Raw genomic sequence first — 21,953 nt, 5'->3', positions numbered from 1 at the left:
TGTTTTACTCACGACACAGAAAGGACACTCCTGTCCAACTCCCGGCTAGAGCAGTGCCAACCAGCTATTAGTGGCCAGGGCTCCATGTAAAACGCTCTGGAGGTCCCCTGACCTCTTTGGTACTGGGAAACTGTAGAGCCACCTCCATCTAAAACCCACCATACTCTCCGCCCCACATACATCCTGCCACTGATGTGCCTTCACTCCTGTTAGGCTCCTAATGTTCCTCACCTTATTAATGCAGAGGTTGTAGAGGGCTTTACCTCCCACCCCCTCAAACTCCCCCAGGCTCGGAGTGTTAAAATCGAACAAGTCCTCCAGACCACCTTGCCAGTCCCCAGTCTCTGCCGTCACCTGCAGTGGCAGAAACAATGGTGGCCCCTCCCCCTTTGGCCCCTCAAACACCCCCCTTATTGGCTCAGACAGTGCCTCCTGGACCTCCCCCAGGAATCTCTCCTGCAGACTAAGAGATGTTAGTCATGTTGTTGTGCCAGGACTTCCAGGGTTTTCCACCCCTCCTCCCCCTGTAGCCGCAGGTCACCCAGCCTTTGTAAACCCGCTACCATCAGTAGCTTCTGCAGGGTGGCCGACTGAACCAATCTCAAAGGGATGGCTGTGTTGTGGAAGATTGGCTCCTCCCACACCCACAGCCCAGGCTCCATACCCCCTTCTCATGTGGGCCTTAGCAGCTGCCAGGCCTTCAGAGAGAAAATCAGAGAGACCTGCTGTACTCAGCCTCTCCAGCCTCATGAGGAACAGCTGCCGGTCCAACCCTAATCCAACAGCTCTCCTCAGCAGCGTGCATGCTGGTGTCCAATACCATCAGGTCCTGTCCTCCTTCGTGACTGGACATATACAACACTGACGCCCTCAGCCAGTGATGGCCCGACCAGAAAAAATCCACCAGCTCACTTTGACGGTCTGAGAGCAGGGGTTGATAGCCAGTTTATGCCACAAGGAAGACCCCGACCATGTTACTGATTATCAGCACCCTCCATCTATATGACACTTGGGACAGGAGCGACCTCCATCCGGCCAGTCATGACATCACTGCTTGGGACAGCCCCTCCTAGTTCTTCCTAACCCACCTCTTCGAGCCCAGGTACACCCCCAAAATGTTAAGCCCTTCACAACCCCACTCCAGCACACTCCCTGCAGTCTCCTGCGCAGCAGGCCCAAAAAAGGCTCAATGGCTAGTGTATATAACTGCCCCGATAGAGGGCATCCTTGTCTAATGCCCCGTCTCACCCACTGGCCTACTGAGCCCCCCTCCCACCTTGACCATACATGATGCCCCAGCATACAACATCTTCACACAGGCCAAAAACCTTTCCCAAACATCACATTAAACAGATACTTATGGTCCACTCTATAAAAAGCCTTCATTTGATCTAGAGAGACCAGTCCAAAGTTCACCCATGAAAGGACCCATGGGAAGGACCCATGGATTGCGTTCTGAAAAGCTTTCGTTATAGACGTTAGATATCTCCGGCTCTGATTTTATTTGATATATGTGTTAAAAACATCATAAAGTAGTTATTTTAAACCGAGTTATATCAGTTTATATCAGTTTATTGCGATTTTCGGCCTTTTTTTTGTTTTGCTTTATGGTGAGTTTGGACACTCCTGCGCCACATGGCTAGCTTTGGTTGCTAATTCGACAGATGAAGAGGACATTCTACAACCGAACAACAATTATTCTGGACAAAGGACACCTTGTACAAGATTCTGATGGAAGCTCATCAACTAGTAGGAACCATTTATGATGTTATTTCGTATTTCTGTCGAAAATGTGTAGTCGTATTTTTCGCCCTGATTTTGGGCGCTATAACGTGATTTTTAACGTGATTTTTGTCTCGCTATAACGTACGCTGTATGTCGTACTAAAGTTATTTTTAAAAATCTAACACAGCGGTTGCATTAAGAACTAGTGTATCTTTCATTTGCTGTCCAACATGCATTTTTTAGTAAAGTTTATGATTAGTTATTTGATTAGATTAGGTGCTTCTCCAAGATTTCCCCAGACAATATTTTTGCATTTTGACTACGTATTCACATTGTAAAACCATGATTTGTGCCCACTAAATATGCACATTTTCGAACAAACCATATATGTATTGTGTAATATGATGTTATAGGACTGTCATCTGATGAAGATTGTGAAGGTTAGTGAAGAAATTTATATCTTTTGCTGTTTTTTTTGCTATCGCTAACGTTGCGTTGAATGAATGACGTTGTGTGGTTGGTTATTGTAGTAAGCTAATATAATGCTATATTGTGTTTTCGCTGTAAAACGCTTAAAAAATCTGCAATATTGGCTGGATTCACAAGATGTTTGTCTTTCATTTGCTGTACACCATGTATTTTTCATAAATGCTTTATGATGAGTATTTATGTATTTTACGTTGGTCTCTGTAGTTATTCTAGCTGCTTTGGTGAGATTTGTGATGGTGGCTGCAATGTAAAACTATGATTTATACCTGAAATATGCACATTTTTCGAACAAAACATATGCTATACAATAAATCTGTTATAAGACTGTCATCTGATGAAGTTGTTTCTTGGTTAGTGTCTATTTATATCTTTATTTGGTCGAATTTGTGATAGCTACCTATGCGGTAAAAAAATGGTGAAAATATGCGGTTGAGTCTTTTGCTATCGTGGTTAGCTAATAGAAATACATATTGTGTTTTCGCTGTAAAACATTAAAAAAATCGGAAATGATGGCTGGATTCACAAGATGTGTATCTTTCATCTGGTGTCTTGGACTTGTGATTTCATGATATTTAGATGCTAGTATTTACTTGTGGCGCTATTCTAGGCTATGCTAGTCAGCTTTTTTACTGATGAGGGTGCTCCCGGATCCGGGATGGTGACTCGTGAGAAGTTAAACCGATGTATAACACTTGTATGTTTTATGAATTTTTATAATGAATATTTCTGTTTTTGAATTTGGCACTCTGCAATTTCACTGGATGTTGGCCAGGTGGGACGCTAGTGTCCCACGTATCCTAGTGAGGTTAACACCACCACTTAGCCTGAATGAGGTTCCTCCCCATTTCTGTCTTTCGTCAAATCCATCGTACAGTTCCAGTCCCCGCCGACTACCAGCGTCTCCTCAGGCGCTACCTGTGATAGTTCCTGTCTAAGACACCCAAACAGACATTTATAGACAAGTGTCAGTCTCTCTCCCTGTGTTAACCTCTTTGGGCTGCAGGGGCAGTATTGAGTAGCCTGGATAAAAGGTGCCCATTTCAAACGGCCTCGTACTCAATTCTTGCTCGTACAATATGCATATTATTATTACTATTGGATAGAAAACACTCTCTAGTTTCTTAAACCGTTTGAATTATATCTGTGAGTAAAACAGAACTCATTTTGCAGCAAACTTCCTGACAGGAAGTGGAAAATCTGAAATTGATGCTCTGTTCTAGGGCCTGCCTATAAATGTGCTTGATATGTATTAGTATACATGCACTTCATACGCCTTCCACTAGATGTCCACAGGCAGTGAGAGAAGAAATGGAGTGTATAACATGATCTGAGGTCGAATAAAAGCTCTTGGCATGACGTGACCCCAATTTCCTGTTTTCTGGAACGCGCGAGAAGGGACCTGGTATTGCCTTCTGTAAAGCTGTCGTTATAGACGACTAATATCTCCGGCATTGATTTTATTTGATAAATGTGACAATATCATCGTAAAGTATGTTTTTTCAATATAGTTTTATTAGATTATTGAAATTTTTTCGGGACGTTAGGCGAGTTGCTTTGTCTGCATTTGTTCACGAAGGAGAGCTTTGCGCCACTTTGCTAGCTTTTCGTGCTAATCGACTGGAGAAGAAGACATTCTAAAACCAAACAACGATTGTTCCCGACAAAGGACCCCTTGTACAACATTCTGATGGAAGGTCAGCAAAAGTAGGACCCATTTTATGATGCTATTTCATATATCTGTCAAACATGTTGTGCTAGTCGTTTGCGCCCAGCTTTTGGGTACTCTCTCGCTATACCTAAGCTGGAAGTCGTAATTAAGTTATTTTTAGAATTCTAACATGGCGATTGCATTAAGAACTAGTGTATCTATCATTTCCTATACAACATGCATATTTTAGTTATGTTTATGAATAGCTATTTGGTCAGAATATGTGTGTCAGAAAAAGTGTCAGAAAAATATCCGGACGTTGTGGGAAAAAGTGGCTACGTTAGCACAATATATAACCACTGATTTCAGCTCTAAATATGCACATTTTTGAACAAAACATAAGTGTATGTATAACCTGATGTTATAGGACTGTCATCTGATGAAGCTTATCAAGGTTAGTCAAAAATTATATATCTTTTGCTGGTTTGTTACGATCGCTAACTTTTGCTACTGGGGAAGGGCTTGTGTTTCTGGCTATTGTGGTAAGCTAATATAACGCTATATTGTGTTTTCGCTGTAAAATACTTAATAAATCGGAAATATTGGCTGGAATCACAAGATGCCTGTCTTTCATTTGCTGTACACTATGTATTTTTCAGAAATGTTTTTTGATGAGTATTTAGGTATTTGACGTTGGTGTCTGTAATTATTCTGTCTGCTTTCGGTGCAATTTCTGATTGTAGCTGCAATGTAAACTATGATTTATACCTGAAATATGCACATTTTTCGAACAAAACATAGATTTATTGAATAACATGTTATAAGACTGTCATCTGATGAAGTTGTTTGTTGGTTAGTTTGGTTGGTTCTTGGTTAGTAGGGTTGGCTTTGTGCATGCTACCTGTGCTGTGAAAAATGTCTGTCCTTTTTTGTATTTGGTGGTGAGCTAACATAAATATACGTGCTGTTTTCGCTGTAAAACATTTTAAAAATCGGACATGTTGGCTGGATTCACAAGATGTGTACCTTTCATTTGCTGTATTGGACTTGTTAATGTGTGAAAGTTAACCTGTTTTGGCTGCAGGGGCAGTATTGAGTAGCCAGATAAAAGGTGCCCATTTCAAACGGCCTCGTACTCAATTCTTGCTCGTACAATATGCATATTATTATTACTATTGGATAGAAAACACTCTCTAGTTTCTAAAACCGTTTGAATTGTATCTGTGAGTAAAACAGAACTCATTTGGCACAAACTTCCTGACCAGGAAGTGGAAAGTCTGAAAACTATGCTCTCTTCTAGGTCCTGCCTATAAATGGGCATGATACGTATAAGTATACATGCACGTCATACACCTTCCCCTGGATGTCAAGAGGTGGTGAGAGAAGAAATGGGGGTGTTTTTGTCTTGGTCTGAAGTGGAATAACAGCTCTTGGAATGACGTGTCACCCATTTCCTGTTTTCAGGAAGGCGCGAGAAGGAACCTGGATTTGCCTTCTGATAAGCTGCCGTTATGGACGACTAATATCTCCGGCTTTGATTTTATTTGATACATGTGACCATATCATCGTAAAGTATGTTTTTTCAATATAGTTTAATCAGATTATTGAAATTTTTTCGGGAGTTTTGCCGTGTTCCGTTCTCTTCCGTTTGTTGACATGGAGAGATTCGTGCCACTTGGCTAAGTGTGCTTGCTAAATCGAGAGGGAAAGAGGCCGTTCTAAATCCAAACAACGATTGTTCTTGACAAAGGACCCCTTGTCCAACATTCTGATGAAAGATCAGCAAAAGTAGGAAACATTTTATGATGCTATTTCATATATCTGTCGTACATGTGAACTAGTCGTCGGCGCCCAGCGTTTGGGTACTCTAGCTATAACGAAGCTGTATGTCGTAATGAAGTTATTTTTAGAATTCTAACACGGCGATTTCATTAAGAACTAATGGATCTATCATTTCCTATACACCATGTATTTTTTAGTTATGTTTATGAATAGCTATTTGGTCAGATGTGTGTCAGAAAAAGTGTCAGAAAAATATCCGGACGTTGTGGGAAAAAGTAGCTACGATAGCACAATGTATAACCACTGATTTCAGCTCTAAATATGCACATTTTCGAACAAAACATAAGTGTATGTATAACCTGATGTTATAGGACTGTCATCTGATGAAGAATATCAAGGTTAGACAAAAATTATATATCTTTTACTGGTTTGTTTTACGATCGCTAACCTTTGCTACTGGGAAATGGCTTGTGTTTCTGGCTATTGTGGTAAGCTAATATAACGCTATATTGTGTTTTCGCTGTAAAACACTTAATAAATCGGAAATATTGGCTGGAATCACAAGATGCCTGTCTTTCATTTGCTGTAGACTATGTATTTTTCAGAAATGTTTTATGATGAGTAATTAGGTATTTCACGTTGGTGTCTGTAATTACTCTGGCTGCTTCGGTGCTATTTCTGACGGTAGCTGTGATGGTAGCTGCAATGTAAAACTGATTTATACCTCAAATGTGCACATTTTTCGAACAAAACATAGATTTATTGTATAACATGTTATAAGACTGTCATCTGATGAAGTTGTTTCTTGGTTAGTTTGGTTGGTTCTTGGTTAGTTAGGTTGGTTTTGTGCATGCTACCTGTGCTGTGAAAAATGTCTGTCCTTTTTTGTATTTGGTGGTGAGCTAACATAAATATACGTGGTGTTTTCGCTGTAAAACATTTTAAAAATCGGACACGTTGGCTGGATTCACAAGATGTTTATATTTCATTTGCTGTATTGGACTTGTTAATGTGTGAAAGTTAAATATTTCCCAAAAATATATTTTGAATTTCGCGCCCTGCACTTGATCGGCTGTTGTCATAAGTGTATTGACATCGGGCTTGCAGCCCAAAGAAGTTAACTTCTTTAGGATAGGGGGCAGCATTTTCACATTTGGATGAAAAGCGTGCCCAGAGTAAACTGCCTCCTACTCAGTCACAGATGGTAATATATGCATATTATTAGTATTGGATAGAACACACTCTGAAGTTTTTAAAACTGTTTGAATCATGTCTGTGACTATAACATAACTTATTTGGCAGGCAAAACCCAGAGGACAAACCATTCAGATTTTTTTGAGGTCACTGTCTTTTCAATTGGGAATCCAGATTTCTAAGGGACCTTGCTGCAGTTCCTATCGCTTCCACTGGATGTCAACATTCTTTAGAAATTGGTTGACGTTTTTCCTTTGAGAAATGAAGAAGTAGCCATGTTCAGAATGAGGCTCCAGTGTGGTGTCCTGTTTGTTAGAGTAGCGTGACCAGAAAGCATGCTACACATTGTTTTCCTCCAGAATTGAACACAGATCATCCCGTCTTGAATTTTATCGATTATTTACGTAAAAAATACCTAAAGTTGTATTACAAAAGCAGTTTGAAAAGTTTGGACAAAGCTTACAGGTAACTTTTGAGATATTTTGTAGTCACGTTGTGCAAGTTGGAACCAGTGTTTTTCTGGATCGAACACGCAAAATGAATTGATATTTTGGATATATATCGACGGAATCGAACAAAATGACCATTTGTGATGTTTATGGGACATATTGGAGTGCCAACAGAAGAAGCTCGTCAAAGGTAAGGCATGAATTATATCTTTATTTCTGCGTTTTGTGTCGCGCCGGGAGGGTTGAAATATGATGGTCTGTGATTGTTAGCTGGGTGCTATCCTCAGATAATAGCATTGTTTGCTTTCGCCTTAATTTTTTTTAAAAATCTGACACGTTGGCTGGATTCACAACAAATGTAGCTTTAATTTGGTATATTGAATGTGTGATTTCATGAAAGTTACATTTTTATAGTAATTTATTTGAATTTGGCGCTCTGCATTTTCACTGGATGTTGGCCAGGTGGGACGCTACCGTCCCACATATCCCAGAGAGGTTAAGCACCTACACATGTATAAGGACAAAACCCCTGTTGTTAATTTCTGCTTTTACTACAAGCACCTCTGTTGAGGAGCAAATTTTTACAGCCAGACCCGATGCAAAAATGACTGCCACCCCTGCACTAACATTTGTCCCATGGCTCAGCACACCTGCCCCTTTCCACCAGAGCCCCCAATCTACTTCATTCACCACATCACTATGCGTCTCCTGCAGAAACAACACGTGTACTTGTTTTTATTTTACATATTCACCCAACAGACTCCTCTTTCCCTCATCTCTGGTGCCATTTATATTGAGCGAGTCTACCCGAAGAGTCTCCATAAGAAGTGGGAGAAAAGCCTGCAAAGAAAGAGACCAACAGCAAAGCTCAAAAAGCCACAGTGCCAGAAAAAAACTATTAATCTAAACAGAATCTGAAGGTATACCCTTACGCACTGTTGTGACCCACTTCCTCAACCTAAAACGTTTCCTGGGTAAGGGGTTATCATGCACCTCATTTTTCATAGCGTGTTCTACTGATTTTACAAACTTTCCCGGATCACAGAAAAAAGCTTCAAGATTAACCTTTTTCCCTTAGTCTCATTCAGGAACCTTGACATTTCCCTCATTGTGTCCCCTCTGCCCGACTGGCTGTCAGCTCTGGACCAATTGAGGAGAAGTCTGAAAAGAAAGCCTCTTCATCATCCTCTTCCTCACACTCATCGTCCTCCTACTCATCTCCATCTCCCATCCTGACCACCTGCCTTTTCTCTCTAGTCGGGGCCTCCCCCCAGCACCAGGCAAAGGTTCCTTAGTACCTTTGACCACACCAGCTTCCCTCCTCCCACCTCCTTTCTTCTCCCCCTTTCTCCTCTTCCGCTTGGACACCCTCCTCCACCACCCCTGGTCGCTTGCCCTTCCCCACTATACTCTCTTCATCTACTAGCATAACCTGAATAGACCTAGCCTCATCTACACCACCATCCATAACGTGACTATACCCAGCCTCATCTACACCCCCATCCATAACAGGACTAGACCCAGTCTCATCTACACCCCATCCATAGCATGACAAGGCCCAACCTCTGCTGCTTGCATCTCATGGCCCCCTGCACGTTGACCTCTATTTCCCCCACCGGCCCTTGTACCCTCACCTTGTCTACGGCCTTTATGTGGGCACGCAAAACTCTTATGCCCCAAATACCCACACTCAAAGCACCGTAGACTATCTGTGTTGGCAAACCCAGCATAGAGCCACTCCCCTTGCCTCACTTTAAAATGCACATGTAACTGTTGCTCATTGTTATTCAGAAACATGAACACTTGCTTCTGGAAAGAAACAACACCTGCCTGAAAACCTGCCGACAGTACATGAAAACCGCTCTCAAACTTACCAAACCAACTCAGCTCTTATTGAATTTGATCATCCGTAAAACTTCTTTGGGATAGGGGGCAGTATTTTGACGTCTGGATAAAAAGCGTGCCCAAAGTAAACTGCCTGCTACTCAGGCCCAGAAGCTAGGATATGCATATAGATTTGTAGATAGAATTTGGATAGATTTGGATAGAAAACACTCTAACGTTTCTACAACTGTTAAAATAATGTCTGTGAGTATAACAGAACTGAAATGGCAGGCGAGACCCCGAGGACAAACCATCCCAAAAAAATAAGTTTTCATTCTACCACTGATTTCAATGGCTGGCACTTTAATAATAGGGCAAAATCGTGCCCGATTGTATTTCCTAGGGCTTCCACTAGATGTCAACCGTCTTCAGAAAGAGTTTCTGGCTGGTTTTTGGAAAAATTGCCAGAAATGGTAGTTTTTCTAGGTGGCTCCCAAGCTCGTGAATGAGAGCATGTTCTTTGGCATTTTTCTCCGTTAAAGACAATAACGATTCTCCGTCTTAAATGTTATAGTTTATTTGCGTTTTAGGGTACCTAAGGGTTGATTATAAACGTTGATTGACTTGTTTGGATAAGTTTATTGGTAACGTTTGGGATTCATTTTGTATGCATTTTGAAGAATGGAAAACAAGTGGATTATTGACTGAAGTGCGCCAGTTAACCTGAGTTTTTATGGATATAAAGAAAGAGTTTATCGAACAAAAGGACCATTTGTAATGTAACTTGGACCTTTTGGAGTACCAACAGAAGAAGATCTTCAAAGGTAAGGCATATAATATAGCACTATTTATGACTTTCGTGGTGCAACTCCCTGGTTGAAAAGGATTTGTTCTGCATTTGTGTGCTGGGCGCTGTCCTCAGATAATTGCATGGTTTGCTTTCGCCGTAAAGCCTTTTTGAAATCTAACACGGGGGCTGGATTAACAACAAGTTAAGCTTTATTTTGATGTATTGCACTTGTGATTTCATGAAAGTTTAATATTTATAGTAATTTAATTTGAATTTGGCGCTCTGCAATTTCACCGAATGTTGGCCAGGTGGGACTGTAGCGTCCCACTGTTCCGCAAAAAGTTAATAAACTGAGGCAGATTCGCAACTAACACTCCAGTCGAAGGAGTCGAAAGAGGAGAAATCGGCACCAACACATCCCTTACGAATATTCCTTTAGCAATCAGCCTGCCCACCAAATTTACCCTTTTCATGAACACAACCACAGCTTTGTTCATTCTGGATGCAGAATGTACAAATTCAGCTGAGGTGAGAGACTCACTTAGCAGAGGAGATGACCACAGAGCTTTGTTCAGCGTTGAGGATCTTGGTGAGATTGGCAGCTACCGAGTCTTCATAGGCTGAGATCTGGAACTGAGGACACGTAGAAAGAGGATAAGTCATAATGACCATAAAACTAAGCACGGTCAGAGGAAAACTGTTAACATTATAAATCACCCCAAAATCTTAACGTGGCATCCAGAAACTACCTTCAACTTCCTTCAAACTGCACACGGAGACATAAAAATGATATCCCATCTGACTTTGGGTAAGTAGAAAAAGGGCTTTGTTGCCAAAATGTCGCACTATCCTCAAAAATGTGTCAGATGAGCGTGTACCTGGTCGTGGTCAGTGTCGTCGGGAGTGACAGGCCCGCTGTGTTTGGAAAGGATCTTCATTTCATAGGTCATGATGCTCCAGCGGTCCAACATTTTGGTGCTGGCCCGCTCCAGTTTCTCCAGGATCTGGGGCAGCTGCGTGTCATCATCACACGACGGGCCCCAGCCCAGCACCCGCGCCAGGTCATTCCCAGTACCCAGGGGTAGAACTCCCAGCTGGCACTGGAGACAGACAGAGAGGGGTACGGGGAAAGAGAGAAAGAGAGATAAAGGGTAAGTGAGTGGGGAGACTGGGAGGGGGGCTCTGTGTGTGTGAGGCAAGAAGGGTGGGGATAACTGTGTGTGTATTTATGTGTGTGTGTGTATGTATGTGTGTGTGTATTTATGTGTGTGTATTTATGTGTGTGTGTCTGTGTATTTATGTGTGTGTGTATTTACTTACATGTGTGCGTGTATTTATGTGTGTGCGTGTATTTACGTGTGTGTGTATTTAAGTGTGTGTGTGTGTGTGTTTACGTGTGTGCGTGTATTTATGTGTGTGTGTGTATTTATGTGTATATGTGGGTATTGATGTGTATATGTGTGTATTGATGTGTGTGTGTGTGTGTGTATTTACGTGTTTGCGTGTATTTATGTGTTTAGAAGCCTTATACATTTGCACACACAGTACATAGATTTTTCTATTGTGTTATTGACTGTACGTTGTTTATGTGTAACTCTGTGGTGTTGTTGTTTTTGTCGCACTGCTTTGCTTTTTCTTTGCCAGGTCGCATATATAAATGAGAACTTATTCTCAACTGGCCTTGCTGGTTAAATAATGGTGAAATAAAATTGTAAAAAATCTGTGTATATTTATGTGTGTGAGTGTATTAATGTGTTTGCGTGTATTTATGTGTGCGCATGTATTTATGTGTGTGTGTGTGTGTGTGTGTGTGTGTGTGTGTGTGTGTGTGTGTGTATTTAAGTAAAATCTAATTAAATCTAATTTTATTTGTCACATGCGCCAAATACAGCGAAATGCTTACTTATGAGCCACTAACCAACAATGCAGTCGAAAAAAAATATGAATGAGAAATAAAAGTAACAAGTAATTTTAAAGAGCAGCAGTAAAATAACAATAGCGAGAATATATACAAGAGGGTAGCGATACAGAGTCAATGTTTAGGGGCACTGGTTAGTTGAGGTAATATGTACATGTAGGAAGAGTTATTAAAGTGACTATGTATAGATGATAACAACAGAGAGTAGCAGCGGTGTAAAATAGGGCGGGGGGGGGGGCAGCGGAAATAGTCTGGGTAGCCATTTGAATAGGTGTTCAGGAGTCTTATGGCTTTGGGGTGGGAGCTGTTTAGAAGCCTCTTGGACCTAGACTTGGCACTTTGGTCCCGCTTGCCGTGCGGTAGAAGAGACAAATGTCTATGACTAGGGTGGCTGGAGTTTTTGACAATTTTTAGGGCCTTCCTCTGACATCGCCTGGTATAGAGGTTCTAGATGGTAGGAAGCTTGGCCCCGGTGATGTACTGTACCCTCTGTAGTGCCTTGCGGTCGGAGGCTGAGCAGTTGCCATACCAGGCAGTGACGCAACCAGACAGGATGGTGCAGCTGTAGAACCTTTTGAGGATCTGAGGACCCATGCCAAATCTTTTCAGTGTCCTGAGTGGGAATAGGTTTTGTCGTGCCCTCTTCATGACTATATTGGTGTACTTGGACCATGTTAGTTTGTTGGTGATGTGGACACTAAGAAACTTGACGCTCTCAACCTGCGCCACTGCAGCCCTGTCGATAGAATGGGGGCGTGCTCGTGTTCCTGTAGTCCACAATCATCTCCTTTGTCTTGATCACGTTGAGGGAGAGGTTGTTGTCCTGGCACCACCCGGCCAGGTCTCTGACCTCCTCCCTATAGGCTGTCTCATCGTGATCAGGCCTACCACTGTTGTGTCATCAGCAAACGTAATGATGGTGTTGGAGTCGTGCCTGGCCATGCAGTCATGAATGAACAGGGAGTACAGGAGGGAACTGAGCACGCACCCCTGAGGGGCCCCTGTATTGAGGATTAGCGTGGCGGATGTGTTGCTACTTACCCTTACCACCTGGGGGCGGCCCGTCAGGAAGTCCAGGATCCAGTTGCAGAGGGAGGTGTTTAGTCCCAGGGTCCATAGCTGATTGATGATCTTTGAGGGCACTATGGTGTTGAATGCTGAGCTGTAGTCAATGAATAGCATTCTCACATAGGTTTTCCTTTTGTCCAGGTGGGAAAGGGCAGTGTGGAGCGTAATAGAGGTTGCATCACCTGTGGATTTCTGCCTCCTCTTCATGCAAATCATGGGGACCTGGGCCTGTTCCCGGGAAAGCAGTGTATCCTTCCCGTCGCGCTCGTCAGACTCGTTAAAGCGAAAAAAGGATTCTGCAAGTCCATGGTGAGTAATCGCAGTCCTGATATCCAGAAGTTATTTTCGGTCATAAGAGACGGTAGCGCCAACATTATGTACAAAATAAGTAAAAAAATAAGTTACAAACAACGCAAATAAACAAACAAAAAAACTAAATTGGTTGGGGACACGTAAACGTCTGCCTTATTCTTCAGCACCATTTTATGTGTGTGTGTGTGTGTGTGTGTGTGTGTGTGTGTGTGTGTGTGTGTGTGTGTGTGTGTGTGTGTGTGTGTGTGTGTGTGTGTGTGTGTGTGTGCATTTGGGGGGGCAGTGGGTACATGTATATGTACACAATAATATGGTTATTGTGAATACTTAGGTGAATGTGAAAGTTTGATTAAGTGAGCTCTTGATTAAGTGCGCTCTTGTGTACAAGAGGAACGATTTCCCTAATAAGCCTGTTTACATGGACACATCTGAAATCAGGCTACTTGATGGCACTCTGATGAATACAGAAAATCTCCAATCAAAATAATTATTCTACCAGAGACCCTGATATTTTTGGGAATCCTATTTGATTCTGAGTTTCTATTTCTAAGATGCATACTTTCAGTTTTTCAAAACACACTTCACTCACCCATAACAGGGAGGCTTGTGTTGTTGGTGCTGGCATATGTGTAACAGTATAGCTTCCGTCCCTCTCCTCGCCCCTACCTGGGCCCGAACCAGGGACCCTCTGCACACATCAACAACAGCCACCCTCGAAGCATCGTTACCCATCGCTCCACAAAAGCAAACAACTACTTCAAGGTCTCAGAGCGAGTGACGTCACCGATTGAAACGCTATTAGCACGCACCATCGCAAACTAGCTAGCCATTTCACATCGGTTACACTCACCCCTCAACCAGTGATCCGGGTCAACAGCATCAATGTACCAGGTCAGCTTCCGTCCCTCTCCTCGCCCCTACCTGGGCTCGAACCAGGGACCCTCTGCACACATCAACAACTGACATCCACGAAGCATCGTTACACGAAGCATCGTTAGCCGCGGCCCTTGCAGAGCAAGGTGAACAATGACTTCAAAGGTCTCAGAGCGAGTGATGTCATCGATTTAAACGCTTTTAGCGCGCACCACAGCTAACTAGCTAGCCATTTCACATCGGTTACATATGCACAGATCAAATACACCCCTGGAACTCTGATTAAGATGTTTACATGTCCTAATCTTTCTACAGATTGCTCAGAAAACTAGGTGCTTTAATCAGGCATATGCTTACTTCGATTATGGCCTGACGCCGATTAAGAAAAGCAGAGAAAAGTGTTCACATGACTAATGCCATACTCTGCCTTCTGCTGTAACCAGTTTAATATCAAATAATCAGTGTGCATGTACAGATATAGGTTCTTAATTTGATCATTCTTTGGTTGCTGAAAATGTTCCTGCACTGCATGAAATGCAATTGAGCTTTGTGATTTACATAAATTCACTGAAAACTCGTACTAACATGCGGTTATATTAAGATTATATTATATTAATATTACACTTTTCACATAGCCCACTTTTGGCTAGCTAATAGCCATAACCACTGATTAAGCAACATTATAGACTAAACGTTCAAATCCTGTTGCTGCAGCATTATTTTTCTGTGACAATACTGGTCAAATTAAGATCCTACATCTGTAAACATACTCAGTGTGTGTATATTGTGTCTCACCTGTTTGTGGAGGTTGAGTTTGTCTATCTCAGAGAGGACCCAGCCTACACTCCCATCCCCTCCGCACACCAGGATCCGGAAGTTATCGAACTTCTGGAAGAGACGCAGCCTGGAACACACAGAGGAATGGTCATAGTGTCACAGTAAAGCTTTCTTTCCATGTTCTGTCTCAATTAGAACACCAACCAGGGACCCTCTGCACTCAACACTAGTCACCCACCAAACAGCCTTCTAACTAACCGCACTACCAATACCATGGTCTGGTTTGAGCCACAGACACGGTCTACTTCTTGGTCTCAGGAAAGTTTCATTCACAAGCACAATGAATGCTACTAGTGCACAGCTAACCAGCTAGCGATGTCACATGGTTTCCATTAGCAGGAGCAAACCAAGCTGACTCACCCTAGATGTGGTCCTCCGTTGACCAAGTCAAACACCTGAGCAGGGTTGAGGAGCTGCTTGAAACGTCGGAGGAATTTAACCCCTTGGTTGTCTCCGCTCTTGGAATTGACAAAGACCAGCAGAGGACTGGCGCAGGACGGGGGACAGGTGGCCTTCCAGAAGCCTGAACACAAATACACAAAATAACAGTTATTACATGAATGAATGAATGAATTAATTCATGGATGGATTAGTGAATGAATGAATGGATGGATGGATCTGTGCTCAAATATTAACAGTACTAGCCCATTATAGTACAAATTATTATTTTTTAAATTGCAACCCTATTATAGTTCAAAATGATCTGACAACTGGAACTATTGTATATAGAAAAAGACAGGTCATCAGAATCGGTTAAATGTAGAACTGTTCATCTCTAGCACATGTATCACTTCATTTATCACCATCACTGTCGAAACCAAAGAAAAGATGTGTTAACAATGCCAGTATCTAGACTCTGATTCCTGTCAAAGTGACTAATGGGAAGAGATGTGAGAAGATGGACAGGTGAAAAGAAGAGAGAGATTCTGCTATCTTCTGTCTGCTAGCTGGGAATGTCCGTTAACTAATGTATCATAACGCCCACACACTGCTGCATCATTAAAGCAATAAAGTGTGTGTTTAGGCATCGTCATACTGAGTCAGGTTGGGCACATGTATGTGGCATGTGCAGTATTAGCACACATTCTAAGTGGGAACACACAGCAGAATACAAGCCTTTACAGGATGCATCATACAGCAGAATACAAGCCTTTACAGGATGCATCATACAGCAGAATACAAGCCTTTACAGGATGCATCATACAGCAGAATACAAGCCTTTACAGGATGCATCATACAGCAGAATACAAGCCTTTACAGGATGCATCATACAGCAGAATACAAGCCTTTACAGGATGCATCATACAGCAGAATACAAGCCTTTACAGGATGCATCATACAGCAGAATACAAGCCTTTACAGGATGCATCATACAGCAGAATACAAGCCTTTACAGGATGCATCATACAGCAGAATACAAGCCTTTACAGGATGCATCATACAGCAGAATACAAGCCTTTACTGGATATATCATACAGCAGAATACAAGCCTTCATACGATGCATCATACAGCAGAATACAAGCCTTTACAGGATGCATCATACAGCAGAATACAAGCCTTTACAGGATGCATCATACAGCAGAATACAAGCCTTTACTGGATATATCATACAGCAGAATACAAGCCTTCATACGATGCATCATACAGCAGAATACAAGCCTTTACAGGATGCATCATACAGCAGAATACAAGCCTTTACAGGATGCATCATACAGCAGAATACAAGCCTTTACAGGATGCATCATACAGCAGAAAACAAGCCTTTACAGGATGCATCATACAGCACATTTATACGCCTGTACATTATGTCAACATCACTCTGTGTGAAAAGGCTCTAAGTTTGTGTGGGTGTGTGTGAGAGAGAGAGAGAGAGACAGAGAGAGAGAAAGTGTGTGTGTGTCTGTGTCTAGGTCTGTGTGTGTGTGTGTGTGTGTGTGTGTGTGTGTGTGTGTGTGTGTGTGTGTGTGTGTGTGTGTGTGTGTGTGTGTGTGTGTGTGTGTGTGTGTGTGTGTGTGTGTGTGTGTGTGTGTGTGTGTGTGTGTGTGTGAGAGAGAGAGAGAGAGAAAGTGTGTGTGTGTGTGTGTCAGAGAGAGAGAGAGAGAGAGAGAGAGAGATGTGTGTGTGTGTGTGTGTGTGTGTGTGTGTGTGTGTGTGTGTGTGTGTGTGTGTGTGTGTGTGTGTGTGTGTGTGTGCGTGTGTGCGCAGGGAAGGGATGGTGACATTCCCCTGGGGCCCTGTCCTCCACACTCTCATTGTCTCGTTCTTCTCTCCCTCTTTTTTATATCCCCCCTGTCTCTCTCTCTCTCTCTCTCTCTCTCTCTCCTCTCTCTCTCTCTCTCTCTCTCTCTCTCTCTCTCTCTCTCTCTCTCTCTCTCTCTCTCTCTCTCTCTCTCTCTCTCTCTCTCTCTCTCTCTCTCTCTCTCTCTCTCTCTCTCTCGCTCTCTCTCTCTCTCTCTCTATCCCCCTGTCTGTCTCTCTCTCTCGCTCTCTCTATCCCCCATGTCTTTCTCTCTCTCTCTATGCCTCCTCCCTTTAATCCCCCTCTCCATCCTCCACATCTCGTTGCCTCTCTTCTCTCTCTATCCCCCTCTCTCTCTCTCTCTCTCTCTCTCTCTCTCTCTCTCTCTCTCTCTCTCTCTCTCTCGCTCTCTCTATCCCCCATGTCTTTCTCTCTATCTCCTCTCTCTATCCCTCCTCCCTTTAATCCCCCTCTCCATCCACATCTCGTTGTCTTTCTCTTCTCTCTCTATCCCCTATGTCTCTCTCTCTATCTCTCCATCTCCGTCTCGCTCTCTCTCTCTCTATCTCTCCGTCTCCGTCTCTCTCTCTCTCTCGCTCTCTCACCTTCTCTTTCTCTGATCTTGTCAGCAGCGGAGCAGAGATGGGAGAGATGGAGAGGGGGAAGTGGAGGGGGAAAGAGATGGGAAAGAGGAGATGAAAGTCACGACGTTCCAGCACGTGCCACAGTCAGCCAGCTGCCAATTAGATTAGAGCTCTCTCAAGCCTGTACTGGGTAAGGGGCAAAACTAGCACGTGAAGAGGGGAGGGGCGAATGGATAGGGGGGCTTGAGAGAATGGAAGAGAGTGAGATAAATATATTTAGAAGACAGAGGAGAGGAAAAGATGGAGAGGGAGACACATGGGGAGAGAAGGGACGGAGACATGGGAAGAGAAGGGAGGGAGACATGGGGAGAGAAGGGAGGGAGACATGGAGAGAGAAGGGACGGAGACATGGGGAGAGAAGGGAGGGAGACATGGGGAGAGAAGGGACGGAGACATGGGGAGAGAAGGGAGGGAGACATGGGGAGAGAAGGGAGGGAGACATGGAGAGAGAAGGGAGGGAGACATGGGGAGAGAAGGGAGGGAGACATGGGGAGAGAAGGGAGGGAGACATGGGGAGAGAAGGGACGGAGACATGGGGAGAGAAGGGAGGGATACATGGGGATAGAAGGGAGGGAGACATGGGGAGAGAAGGGAGGGAGACATGGGAAGAGAAGGGAGGGAGACATGAGGAGAGAAGGGAGGGAGACATGGGGAGAGAAGGGAGGGAGCATGGGGATAGAAGGGAGGGAGACATGGGGAGAGAAGGGAGGGAGACATGGGGAGAGAAGGGAGGGAGACATGGGGAGAGAAGGGAGGGAGACATGGGAAGAGAAGGGAGGGAGACATGGGGAGAGAAGGGAGGGAGACATGGGAAGAGAAGGGAGGGAGACATGGGAAGAGAAGGGAGGGAGACATGGGGAGAGAAGGGAGGGAGACATGGGGAGAGAAGGGAGGGAGACATGGTGATAGAAGGGAGGGAGACATGGGGATAGAAGGGAGGGAGACATGGGGAGAGAAGGGAGGGAGACATGGGGAGAGAAGGGAGGGAGACATGGGGAGAGAAGGGAGGGAGACATGGGGAGAGAAGGGAGGGAGACATGGGGAGAGAAGGGAGGGAGACATGGGGAGAGAAGGGAGGGAGACATGGGGAGAGAAGGGAGGGAGACATGGGGAGAGAAGGGAGGGAGACATGGAGAGAGAAGGGAGGGAGACATGGTGAGAGAAGGGAGGGAGACATAGGGATAGAAGGGAGGGAGACATGGGGATAGAAGGGAGGGAGACATGGTGAGATATGGAGAGATAGAGGGGAGGAAACAGAGAGAGAGTGGGGGGAGTAGAGGGAGGAGTACTGTTTTCCTAGCTCAAACTCCTCTCAAAACACCATGATTGTGTAATAAAGCCATGGAAAGTAGTGCATCTAACCTGAAATCTGGTGCCTGGATGGTGTTGGAATGTAAACCCAATGTAAGTAATTCACAGAAAGTGTTTTAAAACAGAATAAAGGTACTCTGAAAACACCCAAAGTGGTTCTTCAATATGAACATTGTTGTTTTTAAGGGTGGTGTGAAAACCCTTTGTGGGGATTATGTACATGTAAAAGGCCGCATCAGAAGAGTATCTCATAGCTTCAATGGTTAAAAGATGCAAATGGTTTACAGCCTAGATATTGATTGATAATACGTTTCTGTGGATTAGTTTTTGTTTGAATTCCACCCACAAAATGTATTCACTTTATTTAGAAAGATTAGTGCGAATATGACTGACTGGTGGCTTTAAAGCCTCTCAATGGTCAACACAAAACATCAGCGATCCAGGGTTTATACATGTCATTGGTTACAAACAGGCTGGTCACACGAAAGAGCCGTCAATTTCGGACGTTTGAAAGGGTCCCGAGGACGTGGATATTTGCCTGCGTCGGCGTTCACAACAAAAATGAAAATACAATGGCACAGCACTGGGCTACAACTCACCAGGCTTTGAGCCAGAGAACACTGCTTAGACCTCCGCACCAGCGCAGTTCACCGTTTTCATGCAAGCAGGGAGAGTACTTGATGATACTTAATGGAAAGAGCGTTATTGTTTTTCACTATTTTGTTTTAGGCCTTGCCCAAACCATAGCCCTAACCTTAACCACTCAGAATGAATACCTAAAATTAACCCTGTGAGTTGTTTATCTTTAAACCCTGTAACCACGTGGAATTAACCATGTAACCATGTGGAATTAACCCCTTAACCATGTGGAATTAACCCTGTAACCATGTGGAATTAACCCTGTAACCATGTGGAATTAACCCTGTAACCATGCGGAATTAACCCTGTAACCGTGAGGAATTAACCCTGTAACCACATGGAATTAACCCTGTAACCGTGAGGAATTAACCCTGTAACCATGTGGAATTAACCCCTTAACCATGTGGAATTAACCCTGTAACCATGTGGAATTAACCCTGTAACCATGTGGAATTAACCCTGTAACCGTGAGGAATTAACCCTGTAACCACATGGAATTAACCCTGTAACCACGTGGAATTAACCATGTAACCATGTGGAATTAACCCCTTAACCATGTGGAATTAACCCTGTAACCATGTGGAATTAACCCTGTAACCGTGAGGAATTAACCCTGTAACCACATGGAATTAACCCTGTAACCACGTGGAATTAACCATGTAACCATGTGGAATTAACCCCTTAACCATGTGGAATTAACTCTGTAACCATGTGGAATTAACCCTGTAACCATGAGGAATTAACCCTGTAACCACGCGGAATTAACCCCTTAACCATGTGGAATTAACCCCTTAACCTTGTGGAATTAACCCTGTAACCATGTGGAATTAATCCCTTAACCATGTGGAATTTACCACTTAACCATGTGGAATTAAAACCTCTTAGCGCTAGGGGTAAGAATTTTTTTATTTTCTTAAAATAACGTTGCCAAGGTAAACGGACATTTTCTCTGGACCAGATCGTAGAATATGCATATAATTTACAGATTAGGATAGAAAACACCCCAAAGTTTCCAAAACTGTCAAAATATTGTCTGTGAGTATAACAAAACGTATTCTGCAGACGAAAACCTGAGAAAATCTAACGTGGAAGTGATATTATTATTTTTGTATCTGTGTTTCCTGGACCGTCTTTCTTCCATTTAAAGGGGTATCAACCAGATTCCTTATCCAATGGCTTCCTCAGGCTGTGACCAGGCTTTAGACATAGTTTCAGGCTTTTATTTTGAAAAATGAATGAGATTTTTCAAAAGTAGTCAGGTGTCCTCCGAATAGTTCCTGCGCGTGCAGGAGGAGCTCTCCATTTTCCTTTTCTCTCTTATTGAATAGGTTACGGTCCGGTTGAAATATTATTGATTATGTTTGTTAATCTGATACGTTTGGGAATTTTCTTCTTCCTTTCAGGACCGGATCGAGCTGTAGTTTTCTCAACATAACGCGCAACCCAAATTGCGTTTTTTTTTGTTATAAAAGTAATATTTATCGAACAAAAATAACATTTATTGTGTAACTGGGAGTCTCGTGAGTGCAAACATCTGAAGATTATCTAAGGTAAGCGATTCATTTTATTGCTTTTCTGACTTTCGTGACCATGCTAATTTGGGGCTAGCTGTTGTAGGATTTATTGCTATGCTCACAAAAGCTTGGATTTCTTTCGCTGTAAAGTATAATCTGACACGATAGGTGGAATAACAACAAGCTAAGCTGTGTTTTGGTATATTTCACTTGTGATTGCATGATTATAAATATTTTTAGTAATATTTTTGCATTTGGCACCCTGCAATTCTAGTGATTGTTTAGGAAAATGATCCCGTAAAAGGGATCCGTAGCACAGAGAAGTTAACCCTGTAACCATGTGGAATTAACCCTGTAACCATGAGGAATTAACCCTGTAACCATGAGGAATTAACCCTGTAACCATGTGGAATTAACCCTGTAACCATGTGGAATTAACCCTGTAACCACACACAATTAATGGGTCGATGTTCATCCAATTATGGCAAATTCCGAAGTGAAACTATGAGATGAGGTTGGTTACAACACACCATGTCATGATTCAGAACAGCTCAGGATAACGTGTTTCAGTACTCCAGCAAAGTGAAGGTTTTGTCTCCTTCAAGTTTTTGGTGTTACAAAACACTTCATTTTAACAGTGTAGTTAGTGTGAACCAGACTACTAGTTAGCCGTGTGTGTGTGTGTCTGTGTGTCTG

General features: G+C 43.1%; 1 protein-coding gene across 9 annotated transcripts in view; it reads right to left on the bottom strand.

Moving 5' to 3' along the window:
- LOC129820824 (diacylglycerol kinase eta-like) overlaps positions 1 to 21,953 on the bottom strand; it is a 197,706-nt gene that overhangs the window by 45,637 nt on the left and 130,116 nt on the right. For all 9 annotated transcript variants that reach the window (XM_055877817.1, XM_055877818.1, XM_055877819.1 and 6 more), the window contains 4 exons: positions 15,270 to 15,432; positions 14,868 to 14,976; positions 10,780 to 11,001; positions 10,443 to 10,534 (listed from right to left, as the gene is read on the bottom strand). In XM_055877817.1, coding sequence (XP_055733792.1) covers positions 10,443 to 10,534; positions 10,780 to 11,001; positions 14,868 to 14,976; positions 15,270 to 15,432 — 586 coding nt within the window. The remainder of the gene's footprint in view (positions 1 to 10,442; positions 10,535 to 10,779; positions 11,002 to 14,867; positions 14,977 to 15,269; positions 15,433 to 21,953) is intronic.

The sequence above is a fragment of the Salvelinus fontinalis genome, chromosome 23 (genome assembly GCF_029448725.1).
Source record: "Salvelinus fontinalis isolate EN_2023a chromosome 23, ASM2944872v1, whole genome shotgun sequence".
NCBI lineage: Eukaryota > Metazoa > Chordata > Actinopteri > Salmoniformes > Salmonidae > Salvelinus > Salvelinus fontinalis.
This window is presented reverse-complemented; position numbering and strand designations above follow the sequence as displayed.